General features: G+C 38.2%; 2 protein-coding genes across 8 annotated transcripts in view; one reads left to right on the top strand and one right to left on the bottom strand.

Moving 5' to 3' along the window:
* Window positions 1–14,386, bottom strand: part of NF1 (neurofibromin 1) — a 248,210-nt gene that overhangs the window by 40,024 nt on the left and 193,800 nt on the right. For 6 of the 7 annotated variants that reach the window (XR_006962286.1, XM_047080763.1, XM_047080758.1 and 3 more), the window contains 3 exons: window positions 4,035–4,467; window positions 3,103–3,443; window positions 572–774 (listed from right to left, as the gene is read on the bottom strand). Coding sequence is in view for 6 of the 7 variants with exons in the window: in XM_047080763.1 (XP_046936719.1) it covers window positions 572–774; window positions 3,103–3,443; window positions 4,035–4,467 (977 nt within the window). In the remaining variant the exon portion in view is untranslated. The remainder of the gene's footprint in view (window positions 1–571; window positions 775–3,102; window positions 3,444–4,034; window positions 4,468–14,386) is intronic. The other variant, XM_047080762.1, reaches the window with a different exon arrangement.
* EVI2A (ecotropic viral integration site 2A) lies at window positions 7,753–12,078 on the top strand. Its single transcript, XM_047080766.1, has 2 exons — window positions 7,753–7,920; window positions 10,716–12,078. The coding sequence occupies exon 2, from the start codon at window positions 10,731–10,733 to the stop codon at window positions 11,433–11,435; it is 705 nt and encodes a 234-aa protein (XP_046936722.1). The 5' UTR covers window positions 7,753–7,920; window positions 10,716–10,730; the 3' UTR covers window positions 11,436–12,078.

The raw sequence follows: 14,386 nt of genomic DNA, 5'->3' as shown, positions 1-14,386 counted from the left end.
CTTTAAAATCAAGGGGATGACGGGGCACCTGGGTGGCTCAGGTCATGATCTCAATTCGTGGGTTCGAGCCCCACGTTGGGCTCTGTGTTGACAGCCCAGAGCCTGGAGCCTGTTTTGGATTCTGTGTCTTCCTCTCTCTTTCTCTCCCCCTCTCCTGCTCATGCTCTGTCTCTGTCTGTCTCTCAAAAATAAATAAATGTTAAAAAAAATAAAATAAGGGGATGACATGGACACTTCACTCATTTGGAATAATCAGCTAAGAAGACAAATCCTAGAGCCAATTAAACTGGAACAGAGCAAAAACTACTTTGTATGTGGCTTGTGGCTCGGAGACATGTAAGGTATCAGAATCTTGCCATCACGTGTTTGTGGCCAGAATTTTGGCAGATTTCTCAATGTTGTCTACCAGGAAGTTCCTGCAGAGTTCTCTCAGGTGCAGATGAAAAATTAGAGGAGGTAAACAACTGAAAATAAAAATCAATTATGATTTCACTGGCAAATTCTGCAATGAAAGGATTTTCTCGGACTCTTCTTAGAATCGTTGTTAGTATTAAAGAAAATTATTACTTACTAGATTTGCTAAATCCAGAAATACACTCTTCCAAAAATTCTAAGGTGAGATGTGGCTCATTGGCCGCCAGTGTCTTACTAATAGAGACAATAAAGAGGGTGTTGTTGGCAGGGATGCATAAACCTGACGTCTCTAGTAGCTGGCCCTCGATTTTTAAATTAAAGGTACAAGTTAAGGCACAGAGAAGATTATAGGCAGCTGACCTAGGAGAAAACACAAATGAAGTTGTTTAAAACTTATTTTTTCTTATAGCTCCAATTTTTTTTTCATAACACACAACTTACGATTCTATTACAAAGCATAATAACTATTTTTAAACTTTATGATCCATTAGAGACAAGATGTTATGATTCTACAGTAAACACAAAACACCCCTTGACCATTTATGGATTTCCTTTAAAGGAGGTTCTTGACATAACCAGAACAGCACTGTGAGGTTCCTGCGACAGGTAAGTTTAAGACCTTCCTAAAAGACATTTCCCTGGGATATAAAATAGGAGAGATTTATGGTCCTAAGGTGGATCAACAGAAAGAAGTAGAATGAGGCTCATCATATTTTCAGTGAAGCCCAAACCTCAAATTGTGGCTCCCCTCCCATCAGATCCATTTATAATGGGGATCATGAGAAGAGAAACGAGATGGCCCCTCATCCAATTAAAATGTGAAAATCTTTAACCAACACTACTGAATTTCTTTCTGGGTATCCTACAAGACATACTACAAACTGGGGGGTCAAACGTAATGTAATGAAGTCCCCCCATCTTTCCTTCCATTACACATAACCACTGACAACAACCAAATAATTATATATCCAGGTTCCATTAGAAACAAAACTTCTTTTCTAAATGTCTGAAAATATACTTAAGCAATTTAGGAGACAGGTCAAAAAACTCACACTCGATTTTCAAATTTTCATTTTTCTCCCCCATCTGGTAAGAGAAATAGTTTGGTCTGTAAATTTTAGGTTTTCCTGACCTCTGAACTTTCATCATGCTACTATATTTATGCAACAACCATCTGGGGGCAAAAGGCATTGAAATCCGAATCAGCCTAAAGGTTTCTTCCCTGGAATGACCTGCTTCAGCAAAAAGCAGAAGCTGTTAGCTCACTTTATTTCAGACGAGAATACAGGATCAATTCAAGCTGATAACTGTTAGAAGATGTTAGCATTCTTCTATGAGGAACTTTGAATTAGAAATTAAAGGCAGGCTTTGTAGTTCTATTTTCCTAAAATGAGAATGTTAATATTGTTTCTAAGTTTATGTATCTCTTACTAACTCCTAGGAATTTGGAGTTACATTATTTTGACATTGACTTTTATTCTTGGACATTTTCAACAGCTATAAAGAATGGGGCCCTCCTCAAACTGGGGGTAGGTGTCACAGGTTCCTTGCAGATAATGAAAGCTAAGCACACACACAATTTTATGTATAGTTTCTGGGAGTTTATGGACTCCATGAGGCCCCATTCAGGTAAAGAAATCTTGATTCCCCACCCCACCCCCCTTTATTTAAGAATCAGGAATCCTAAAAGGCCCACTTATAAAACTGGGCTATATTATTATACCCTAGAAAGATTTTCTGGAGCTAAGAATTTATACCTGTAAAAATCCTGACAGTCCCAAGGAACCTGGGACAAAGAATTATCCTAAAATAAAAAGCAGAGGGGAGAAAGGAGGGAGGAGTGCAAAGAGACACTGGCAGAGAGAGGAAGTGGGGGGCGGGGACTGGGAGGCAGTAATACTAACCGAGCAGAAACTGTTTGGTAGGTGCTAAAATATACTACTGCATATACTATTAAACCTTTGCAGGTATATAGGGAAGGCATTGTTACTTTTACTTTGAAAATGAGGAAACTAGGGCTAAGAGTACTTTAGGATCTTGCCCAAAGTCATACATGGTAGCAGATCTAGATTTAAACCAAATCTACTGACCCCACAAGCCAGCCATGCCCTTTCCTCATTCACGTTCAGATTATTAAGCCTAAACAGAACCAATTATACTCTGTCAGATGACATCTGCATTAGTCTTAAGACTTCAGGAATTTTGTTGAAGTCACATAGGTGGAAAGTATGCAATGTTACTGTCTGAGTTATTGAACATTAAGCCCTCCTTTGTCAAACAATGATAATCTAATTTGACTGTGAGGAAACTTAACAGTGATATAGTTTTGAACAGGGGAAAACATAATTAGAAGACTCAGAGAAGGAGAAACTTAGGACTAACTTTTTTTAAAAAGGCTTTTGCGGGGGCAGGGGGACCCAAAACAATAAAACTGCTATGCAGTCTGTTTCAGATGAAAGTTTCCTGGAGAAAGAACATATACTGCTTTAGTGTGAATCACCCTATTTAGAATTCCACAGTTCATGTGAATACCCCACAAGCTGATGAGGTCACGCTGGTTAACCAACACAGCATACCTTACAATTTAGAGTATTAAGGTAAAGGCTGTTTTAAAAGCTTATTAAGTGGCCTCATTCTAAAAGCAACAAACCCTGAATAGAGTTGAAGAGGGTTTTTTAAAAAACCTACCGTAAACTAGGGTCGGAACTGCCTAAATTAAGTAATGCAATATTGAGTAGTGTCCCAGGGACGTCTTTTGGCCGAATCTTGGTGTGCTGGGGGATGGAGTCGGGCTGCGACAGCTCCCAGCGTGTCCGGATGTGAATGATAGACTGGACGATGGCTTCGCACTCCTGGTGCATGAAGGTGAGCGGTGTGCCCTGGTTTGCAATGGTTAAGGTAAACTGGTTCTCATCCACCAGGCAGATCTCTTCAATTTCCGAAGCATAATAGATATCATTTAGAAAGACCGACTGTCCTAGGACTTTCGTTCGCTCTGCTGAGGTTACTTGAACAGCAGTAGAACCAACCTGGGAAGTGAAGGTGTAAGAGGGTGAAGTGAAGAATTAAATCCTGCTATATAGAGTTGTAAGAGGCTCTGAAAACCAGCCATCCAACCGACCAAACAAATACCATGTTTGCCATTTAAGGAAGAGTCACCACCGTTACATATTCAAATGGACTCAATAGTTATTATGATAAATGATCTCAAAAGAGACTGGAAACATTTAAAAATATTTTTTCTAAAAAGGTCAAGAATCCTACAGACAATTATGGATTTTCTCTTGATTCGTTTCCCACTCTGCAAAGAGCACGTAATCATCAGAAGAATTCTCACCTGGTAATTTCCACCCTCCACACATTCCTACCACTTGACTGATATATGGCAAACTGCACTCTCTACAACACTCTCCTGCTTCCAATCCGACCTAGACTATAATTAAGCGTACACCTCTCATATCTTCCACAGGACCCCCATGAAGATAGAGAGCTTGGTTTTTCCTTCACCTGGACTTACTTTACATTTAACACACCACTATGAGGACACCTAGCAAGACCAGCACAGCCTGCTTAGCCGAGAAAGCTAACAAATCATTTACCTAACAAGGAGTGAAACTTACTTTAATAGAAACCTTGGTGTCTTTGTGAGCTAGCTTGAGAGCATTGTGGAATACCTTCAGGTCCTCTTCTAAAGCCAGTGTGGCAGCAGGCAGTTTCTGTTGTTCATGCTCTATGTGCTCAGCCAGTTTCCCAGGACAGTCGATGAAAATGAGCCTCTTGCTGCCTTTGAGGCCAGTCAGTAGCCGTTCGTGATACTTGGTATACTCTCTGACCCAGGAGTTGCAGTTATAGATATAGACTGCAGAGACATTGTCATAAGCAAAGCCAGGAAAAACAACAAACCACTTGGAGAGAAAGTCCGTTTTAAAGCGATTGCTAGGCCCAGTATGGGTAAGGTCCACTACAATTTCATATGGCTTTGCATAATATGGCTTTAAAGTCAGCAAGACGTGGTATATCAGCAAATCGCCATTGATTTGGCCAGTTTTAAACCTAAGGAAGATGACAAAAAAAGGACACAGATGGTTAACAGGGTTCTGGATAAATATACAGATGCTACTAATCTATTTCATTCTTTCAGTTTTCTGTTTAGCTTTCTAGAGAAAACTAATATAAAACAATTATATAAAGTCTAAGTCCATTTTCTAAAATCAGTTATTCTTTAGACATTGAGAAGGTAGAAGTAAAACGGAAGAGACAAGTCTCCAATTCAAAACCTTTTGAGCAACAAACCTGCACACCACAGACAGAGGAAGGCAGTGAACACTGATTGGTTGCCTCGAGGCCCACAGAATTTCCCAGCTGAACAGTCTGGGTGGGGATGACCCCCTGGAACCCTGGAGTCATCTGAATGGCTTTGGTCAATTCGTTCACCCCACCTTGACTACCGGTGGTTCAGCAATGATCATATGACTTAAATCAGGACAATAAGGGCCAAACAGGCCCAATTCAGAGACTTTAGCTTTAGTTAGGAATTGAGACTTTTTCTTTCCTGGTGTTTATAAACAAGGAAACACATTGCCCTGGGAGTTGTTAGCTCATATCTTGACATATGAAAGAAAAGCCTGCCTGAAAACTGAAGAAATGGAGCAGAGAGATGAAGAGAGAGAGAGGGCCCCAGCCATTTCATTGGAGTCCTAGATAAAGCCTCTCCTGGGGCCGAATTTATCCCTGGACTATTCAGTTGTGTGAGCCAATAAATTCTTTTTTTTTGATTAAGCCATATTAGGTCCTAAGTTGCTTACAACTCAAAAGAATGCTGATCAGTGTGAGAGCAGCCAAGGTAAAGACCACCAGAAAGCCCTGAAGAACACAGTACTAGAACTTCAAGTCGGAACTGATGTTAACTTGGCCCAAAGTTCTATACTCGATGACTCTGGTAGTACTAGGCCCGATAAACATCCTTACCTCAGAGATTTTTAAAAATCTTGTTGGGAGGAAATAAGATAAAAATATAAGTTAAATGATTTTAAAATAATTTATTTTTGAGAAAGGAGAGAGAGAGAGAGAGAGAATGCACGAGCAGGGGGAGAGGCAGAGAGAGAATCTCAGGCTGGCTCCATGCCAAGGGCATAGAGCCCGACACAGGGTTTGATTCCAAGACCCTGAGATCATGACCTGAATTGAGTTGGACGCTCGAATGACTAAGTCACTCAGGTGCCCCAAAATAAAATATTTCAAGATGACAGGAAAGGTATGAGGTTGTATGTAATCACTTATCAAACAAATAGCAGAGAAAAAGTTCAGAAGAGGGAGATATGAACACAAACTGGGTAGCCAGTGAAAGCTACACAGAAGATGCTGAGGCTTCAGTGGGTAGGAGAAACTTTGAATTCAACTAGAGGAGGGGCTGGCAGGCCTCATGGAGAGGCCTGAAAGAGGCCTCTAAAGAGGAAAAGAAACAGATAACTAGATGTGCTGAGGCAACAGTCAACTATTTTAGCTGGAATGAAGGATTCATGTACAGACGTTTTAAGAGATAAATCTGGACAATTGCACTACTAGGTATTTACCCAAAGGATACAGAAATACTAACTCAATGTTTACAGCATCATTATCTACAGTAGCCAAATTATGGAAAGAGCCCAAATGTTCATCAACTGTGAATGGATAAAGAAGAGGTGGTATATATTACAATAGAATATTACTCAGCCATAAAAAAAGAATGAAATCTTGTCATTTGCAATGACGCGGATGGAGCTAGAGTATATTATGCTTAGTAAAATAAGTCAGTCAAAGAAAAACAAATACTATATGATTTCACTCATACGTGGCATTTAAGAAACAAGACAAACAATCATAAGGGGAAAAAAGAAAGAGAGGCAAGCCAGAAAACAGACTCTTAACTACAGAGAACAAACTGATGGTCACTTGAGGGAGGGGAAGGAGGTGGGTTAAATAGGTGATGGAGGTTAAGGAGCACATTGGTGATGAGCACCAGGTGTTGTAAGTGTTGAATCACCTGAAATTAACATTACATTGTATGTTAACTGGAATTTCAATAAAAACTAAAACACAAAACCAAATGAAGCGGAAAGCTTAACTTCACAAAAAAGAGAGACAGTTTGAAAAATATGTAAGAGTTAAGTTGTGAAGGGATCAAAATTTTTCAAGAGGTTTGAGTTTTCTCCACTATTTCTCAGACTATGTTCTGTGGAGCCCAGTATCACAATCAACCGTGGCACCTGTTACAAATGCAGTCTGCTTCCTGGTGCTAGCCCAGACCTACTACATAGGAATGTATACAGCGGGGCCCAGAAATTTTCATTGTTTTTAAAAAAACTTCTCATCTGATATTTACGTACACAGACATTTCTGAATCACTGCTATAGGTGTTAAGGAGTTATTCAACTTTACATTCTTAAAGAAGTGATATGATCAAAGGAAGTGATGTATACAAGATACATGAAGAAGTCGGGGCTGGTAAGAAAAAAAAAAAAAAGCTAAGGTAGTAGTCTAGGTATGGCCTCCTAAGGATCTAAATGCTATGGTGACAGTTAAAAAAAAAAAAAAAAGAAAGAAAAAAAAAAGAAACCAATTCAAGAATATGAAGGAAGAGCCAACACGATCCAAGTTCTGGTCAGGGCTGAAAGGAAGGACTTGAATTAAAAGGACTTGCTGTGTATCAAGCCTCTGAGATCACAAAGAATGTTCCTATCATGAACAACAAAAAAAAGAGATCATGAGGGGCAGCCACTTTTGGAGGGAAAATGAAGTCCATTTAGACATACTGAATATGAAGTGATGACAGGACCTTCGGGGGTTGGGGGGAGAAAGAGAGAGAGAGGCTGAGACTTTGTGTGTATACATTCAACAACACAAAAGTATATTCTGCCCCATATAATCTAAGTTTACTAGACATTTTCTCAAGTCTTTGCTGTAGCTCCGCAATCTGAGATGTCGGTTATGTGTATCACTGTTTCTATTATCTGACCAATACCCCAGGTCTCCTAACTCATGTCATTAAATCAGCCTGTGGTACACAAATAAAACTTTTAGAGAAGATTTTAATGCTGCAGGAAAAATACCCTTCCATCTCTTTCTGAATGGTACTAATATATCATTCAAAAGCACACAGCAGGCATATGTAATGCACATAAGGTCAAAAGGCATGGGGCGGAAAACCCTCCCTGCCCTGGAGGCGGGGACTTGTTGTACAAAGCCTCCTGTCATGCCAGTGGCCAACTGGACAAGTTGGATTTTTTTCCCCCCTGTGACATGTGCTTTAGTTGCAGCAGAAAGGAAATGTGTCATCTGTGGTTTGGTTTTAAAAGTGGAAAGCTAGCTGTACATATCCTTTTTTTTTTTCACTGCAGATTTACTTTAAGGTTCATATTCTCCAAGGCTATTCTGCTTTAAATTACTTGGAAGCTGTGCTTCAAGACAAGAAAAGAAGTGGCTTATTAAAATCAGGTTATAACCAAATTTTGACCAAGAATTTGTAAGGTAGGTCATATATATGGCTTTTTTTATGGCTTTTTACTCATAACGTTGTACAGATTAGTGTTGAAGGAAGTGCTTTCAAATAATACCTAAGAATCTTACTAATAAAGTAGAATCATAAGTGATTGAAAATGTATACTGTTCTTTTCTGTACTATTAAGTAACATTTAAGTTAGGAATGGAAAGATTTATCATCAACATAGTTTTTATGAGGATTAGAAAGGATCTGAGTTTAGATTCCACAGTGAATTGAAAAGTTTTACTTGTTATTTAAAAAGTTTAAAAAATAAAGTTCTCATTATGAATGCTTAGGCATTCTAAATTTTATTCAAAATGACCAGAGATAAAGAGAACTTTTGGTAACATAACCTGGCTTCCATGGCATAGACTGGGGACACAGAGACAGTTCTCTATTCTCAGGCATTTGTAAGGGCAAGAGAAAGTCTCATTTTGTTAACAGCTTGTTTATCTGGGAATGACAGTACATCTGGCCGAAGACAATCCACAGCGGGCCTATTATCTACCCCGTGGTAAGCACTGCTGAAATGAGTACGAATACCATGATGTATACTACACTGTTAATGAACTAATGTGATAGGAATAACCCGCTTTAAATTATTTTAGCATTGCATGCAGAAGGCTAGTCTAGGATGAAAGGAGGGAAATTACTTGCTAACCCAAAATAAAGTATTTCTCTTTGTGAAAGAACCGTAAAGTATCCTAAGATTGGTGTCATTCACTTTAAAAACTGAAGCTGAACACTATTTTATAGAAGTCAGTGCACAATCCCTTCAACTGTCTATTAAAGATCATAATCCAAAAAGTAATCTTAATTCTAGAACACATAATAAAGGTTTATTTTCCTTTAGGAAATATTACTTCACTGGTTAGTTGCCATTTACCTTTATTATAAGCTACTTTTGTTAGTATAACAACGTATCACATTTGTTATTCTCGATTTCTGTATATCAATAGCATCCAAATATTATCCAATGACACATAGCAACTATTTATTATAAAACCTCAAAACTCAAAAAAGCATGGCTAGCAGTGACATCTGTTTTACTTGGGAGGAGGCTAGAAATGCGGGATCTCAGGTCCCTCTTAGAACTACAGAATCAGAATCCACATTAAAAAAAAAAAAAAAAAAGACTCCCATTCACATTCAGGTTTGAGAAGAACATCTATAAAATAAAGTTTTTAAACAGGCAATTCCACTGAGTCAATCTCAGGAGAATAATGTAGGTTTTGCTTCCAGTTATCTCAAACAAATGCTAACAATAAGATACTCTTACAAAAAAAAAAAAAGCAGCTCAAACAATATTATAATAAAAGAGATAATTCGATAATGGTGATAGATCGTTCCCGCTGGTTCATCAGTACCTGGAACAGATATGCCAGCTCTGTTTAAATCTTCAATCATATGGTGGATAATGAGAATTAGGAACAGACTTGTCTCCTTTTTGTACTGCCTTCCAAGGAGCCTGAAGCCACAACTAAAGTTCATCTTTTTTATTTATATGTCAAGACTCAAGATCTGCCTGGTCTTCCCGCTTCAGTCTAAATCCCCACAATCCTGGTGTTCTCTATTTTACTGTATCATGTATTTTATTTTTTTTATTTTTATTTATTTATTTATTTATTTATTTATTTATTTATTTATTTATTTTTTTGTTAAATGTTTATTTATTTTTGAGACAGAGAAAGACAGAGCATGAACGGGGGAGGGTCAGAGAGAGGGAGACACAGAATCTGAAGCAGGCTCCAGGCTCCGAGCTGTCAGCACAGAGCCCGACGCGGGACTCGAGCTCACAGACTGTGAGATCATGACCTGAGCTGAAGTCGGATGCTTAACTGACTGAGCCACCCAGGCGCCCCTGTATCATGTATTTTAAAACACTGTGTCAAAATATTCATGGAAAAAATGCTGGGCATAAATGATGATGAAAAAAGTCAATAAATTTAACTTTCGATATTATTCATAAGAAATCTGCCTCATTTTCACTGTAATGCCAGATTTTTAGGTTGAAAAACCTGGCGTGCCTTTGCCTTCAGAAAGCCACAAGAAGTCAGGGGATACAGATGTGAAAGAGAGAACCAACACCATATATAATTGCTTTCACAAATACCCAGGAGTATATTTCTAAGTACCAGTTTTATTCTAAGCTCCAAGATAAACACCCAGGAAGATAAAAGAACATCTTGATCCATTTTTTTTTTTTTTAAAGAACATGTTGAATTCCTATTTGAAATCCTTTTCCTTTGGTTGCTACCACACTTCCCCTTTCTCAACCCCAAAACAAAACCCCAAAAAGCCATTTGCATGTTCTTTTCCTACTTAAAGCAAAATGCTTAAGGCCCATATAAAGATGAGTGACACATTTGTTAGAGTGTGGGGAGTTTCTGCAAGAAAGATCCTTGAATGGTTGGGGTCTGGGCGGGGGCAGGAAGGAGGAATCAGGAAAGTAGAAGCAGAAGTTGTCGACCCAAAGCTGAAGTTCAGCATGCTTGAGGGGGAGAAAACTATACAAAACCACAGTATTCAGTTTAAAATGATTCATAGGTATTTATAATGCCAACTTCTAGCATTTAAAAGAATAACAGAAATTAAATGGTTTCTTTATACATAGCCTAATAGAAAAAGTCAGTTGAGAAGGAATTCAAACAGGACAGCAAATATTAGGTATGAGTTTGTAGCTAACTTATAAGATATCAGCTGTCCACTTTTTAACTACAATCCAGAAAAGCAGGAACCATTATTCTTTCACAAATTAACAAATTATCTGCTGTCCCAACAGATTACCAGTATACTCATGGACATGGAACACGCAGGACATTACCTGCATCTTGCCTTTGTGATGACAACAGCTTTTTCTTTGTGTCCTGGAACAAAAGCAAACTATACCCATCTGTGGGCTAACAGTACTACTGTCTGGGATCCAGATATTCAAAATAAGACGGGCAGAAACCAAAATGAAAACATGAACACAAACCCTACAACTTCTGCAGTAGATAAAAAGAGTAATTCTACAAACATGACTGAAATCGCCACGTCATCTCCTGTCCTATCTCTAACACCTAAATCGGAACTGGAGATTTATATACCTTCTGTTGTCAGGAACAGCTCTCCAACAGTACCGAGCATCAAAAACACAAGCAAAAGTCCCCATGACATTTTCAAAAAAGGGGTCTGTGAGGAAAACAACAACAAAATGGCTATGCTAATTTGCTTAATTATAATTGCAGTGCTTTTTCTTATCTGCACCCTCCTATTTCTTTCGACTGTAGTTCTGGCAAACAAAGTCTCATCCCTCAGACGATCAAAACAAGTAGGCAAGCGTCAGCCGAGAACCAACGGCGATTTTCTGGCAAGCAGTGGTCTATGGCCTGCTGAATCAGACACTTGGAAAAGAGCACAACAGCTCACAGGGCCCAACCTAATGATGCAATCTACTGGAACTCTCACAGCTACAAGGGACAGAAAAGATGAAGGAGGAACTGAAAAACTCACTAACTAACAGAAGCTTTAGTGAAGACAAATGCAAAGTAGCAATGAGAAAGCTTATGAAGTAAAAATGAAATCCGTTTGGTATTAAATGCCACAAGTTGGTCTAAAATCTGTTGACATGGCAGCCTTGCAATTTAGAATCGAGCAGGCGAGAAGGGAAGAAGTCAGTTCACCTTCTCAAATACTTAAACTGTGCACTTTCATTCTGACACTGAATATTTTAAGAAGCAAATAATAAAACACCCAAGAACGTGGAGAAGGTTTTAAAGATGAGTTGAAGGAACTAATTAATGGAGGTAGAAAGGAACAATTAAATATTTCCTGTTCAGCAGCAGTAGTTAGATGATCTTTGTCTGAATGTAATTAAACTTTGAAGAGTTTTAATGTGTCCTTAGAGGCAAGTATATGCTTCAACATCTAACAGAAGCCAAATTCCTAACGCACAGAGTTGAACTGTAGTTTAACGGTGCCTCTGCTGAATGAGACGGAATCTGTCCCAGCTCGTATATCAACACAGCTAATTTTATGCTAGATGTTTTCATCTTTAAGTATGGCACACATAAGAAAGTGTTTTTCTACTACAAATATTTAATTAAAACTTTTAATTTTGTATCATAAGTTAAGACTCATTAGAATAAAACTGACTACATATATTATTTGTATTCATTTTATTATCTTAGACAACACACTATAAAGATCAATAAGAAATAGTGCCCAACTGAAACAGGGGAGACTGGAGCCACAAGAAGGCCAAGTGTAAACGTACAGCATATCTTACTGTTCAAGTGCCATGTACCTCTATTCTATAAATACTGCTTACTGGACTATTTATAGCAAATATCCAAAGGCCGATTAATTTTCTGACTTCAAGGATGCCAAATGGCCTGACAAATGATCAATTTTATTTACTTATTTTTACTATCTAATGTGACATGAGCAGAGGAAAGGGGTGTGTGTGTGTGGGGGGGGGTGGTGTGTTTGTTCTAATTTGGAAAACGAGATGCTCTAGGTAATTGTTTAACCTTTCAAGAAACTGGGTTCAAGTAAAATAATGACTTACACTTAAATCAAATGAAGACTTCCACCTTCAGTTGAATGTATTACAAAAGTTGGTTTGAGAGACTTTCCAACTAACTGCTAAAATTGATCAGGGCATACTAAAGACCAAGCTAAATTTAAAAAATCTCATCCCTTACTGAGCATTTATTTTGGGCAATACGCTAGCCATGTAAGAAAACATTTTGTATATTTTTACCAAGTACGATCACAATCTTATTCTCCCTTTTAGGTTAGTGATTCTCATCCTGACTGTGTATCAGAATCATCTGAAGAGCTTTTAAAACTAGCCAAAACCTAATTCCCACCCTCTCTTTCTGATTCAGTTGGAACGGGGGGTGGCCTCCAGGCACTGGTAATTTTTGCATTAATTCCCTAGGTGATACTGCTCTTGGCCAAATTCACTTCTTACAGGTACCATGGCTCTAAAGATCTAGGTTACATCTTAAAATGAGAGGGGAAAAAACCCCCAAGTATCCGTTTTATGATCAACGTGTTACCAATGTGTTAAAAAATTATAACCATATTACTCTAGATAAAACTAAATGTCAAAAAGGGAAAAGGGAAAGCAAGAGAACACTCATGCCAGTCATGGTGATATCAGGTCACCTTTTGAGGGGTAGAAAGGACCAGACTGGCAAATGAAACTGAGCAGAGCTCCCATCTTATACAAACTAATAATGTGAGACTGTGTACTAGAACGAATAGTGGTAACACAAACAGCTCCTTGAATCAGGGGCCATATATACTTGTCAGAGGATACTGAAAAAAATTAGCACCTTTTTAAAAACAAGGAATTAACTAGGTAACTACTTTTGTACTCAACATACAGGTCAAACAATTTCTGACGAAACAGAAAGCTTCTATTGCAGGAATACCTAAAATTTATCAACTCCCTAATTAAATACACACTCTCAGAATGATGCTATCCAATGACAGCTCGTGAACAAACAAAAGTGGCTCCTTTTCAAACTTGACAGTGTTTAAACATGATACATTAAGGTATGTTTTGAGTTCAAATTTTAAAAGTTATTTTTGAACGAAGACATTTTTGTTTCCACCCCTTGGTATTATGGTCCACACACTTAATTCAGCGATTTTAAAATAGTGAGTCAAAAGTTTAGTGTTTTGATTATACTCTGCTTTATAGGACCCCTTAAAAACAGAAACTATTCTTTTTGTACCAAGTTATAAGTAACCTTGACATTAAGAACGAGGTCTTAACAGTCTGGGATCCTCTGCAGTGACCAGGGAAAAGCAGGGCATGGGTTAAAACGTAATGTATCTACTGTAACAGGTGCTATCCTAGGCACTTTACATTTAATCCTGGACCAGATTTACAAGTTAGGAATCATGATCTCCCTTTTTTGGATGAGGAAAGAGGCTACAAGGTGACCTGTCCAAAGAAAATTTTTATTCAGACTGACGCATTCTCTTTTCACTATATTTTGCTTGGTTAATTTATTTAAATAATGATTCCCAATTTATTTTACCTTCTACTGAGAAGTACCTATTTTGTGGATAATCAAAGAGTTGTGCTCTTGAACTCCCAACATCGTTACGTATTTGGTCCAAAGAAAAACTGACTGTAAGTTTACCTGGGCTTTGTCTAAATTATGTAGGAGGAAAGAAGCTTAACATTCACTGGCTACCTACTGTGTGCGAGGCATTTATACACGTTAGCTTATTTAATCTTCACAACAGCTCAGTAAGTGACATATTCCTCCGGAGAAGGAAATGATGACTCAGAAGTACAGCAACTTGCAAAAGGTGATCAAGTAAACAGAACACACCATTTGCCTCTTCTGAAAAGAAATCTCACTGTGGGTAATAACCCAACAGGTAGTTTTTCCTTAGACTGTGTGAGTTGCCTCTAAAGTTCTATTCAAAATATTTAAATTATAT

This window comes from Lynx rufus, unplaced genomic scaffold, assembly GCF_022079265.1.
Source record: "Lynx rufus isolate CCGP_SWC_20201006 ecotype Redwood Valley unplaced genomic scaffold, mLynRuf1.p SCAF_18, whole genome shotgun sequence".
Lineage (NCBI taxonomy): Eukaryota > Metazoa > Chordata > Mammalia > Carnivora > Felidae > Lynx > Lynx rufus.
The sequence above is the reverse complement of the archived record's forward strand: the minus strand, read 5'-3'. Positions and strand labels throughout refer to the sequence as shown.

Excerpts from the sequence above, each read along its gene's own strand:
- EVI2A (XM_047080766.1), top strand. The coding sequence starts at position 10,731 with ATGGACATGGAACACGCAGGACATTACCTGCATCTTGCCTTTGTGATG.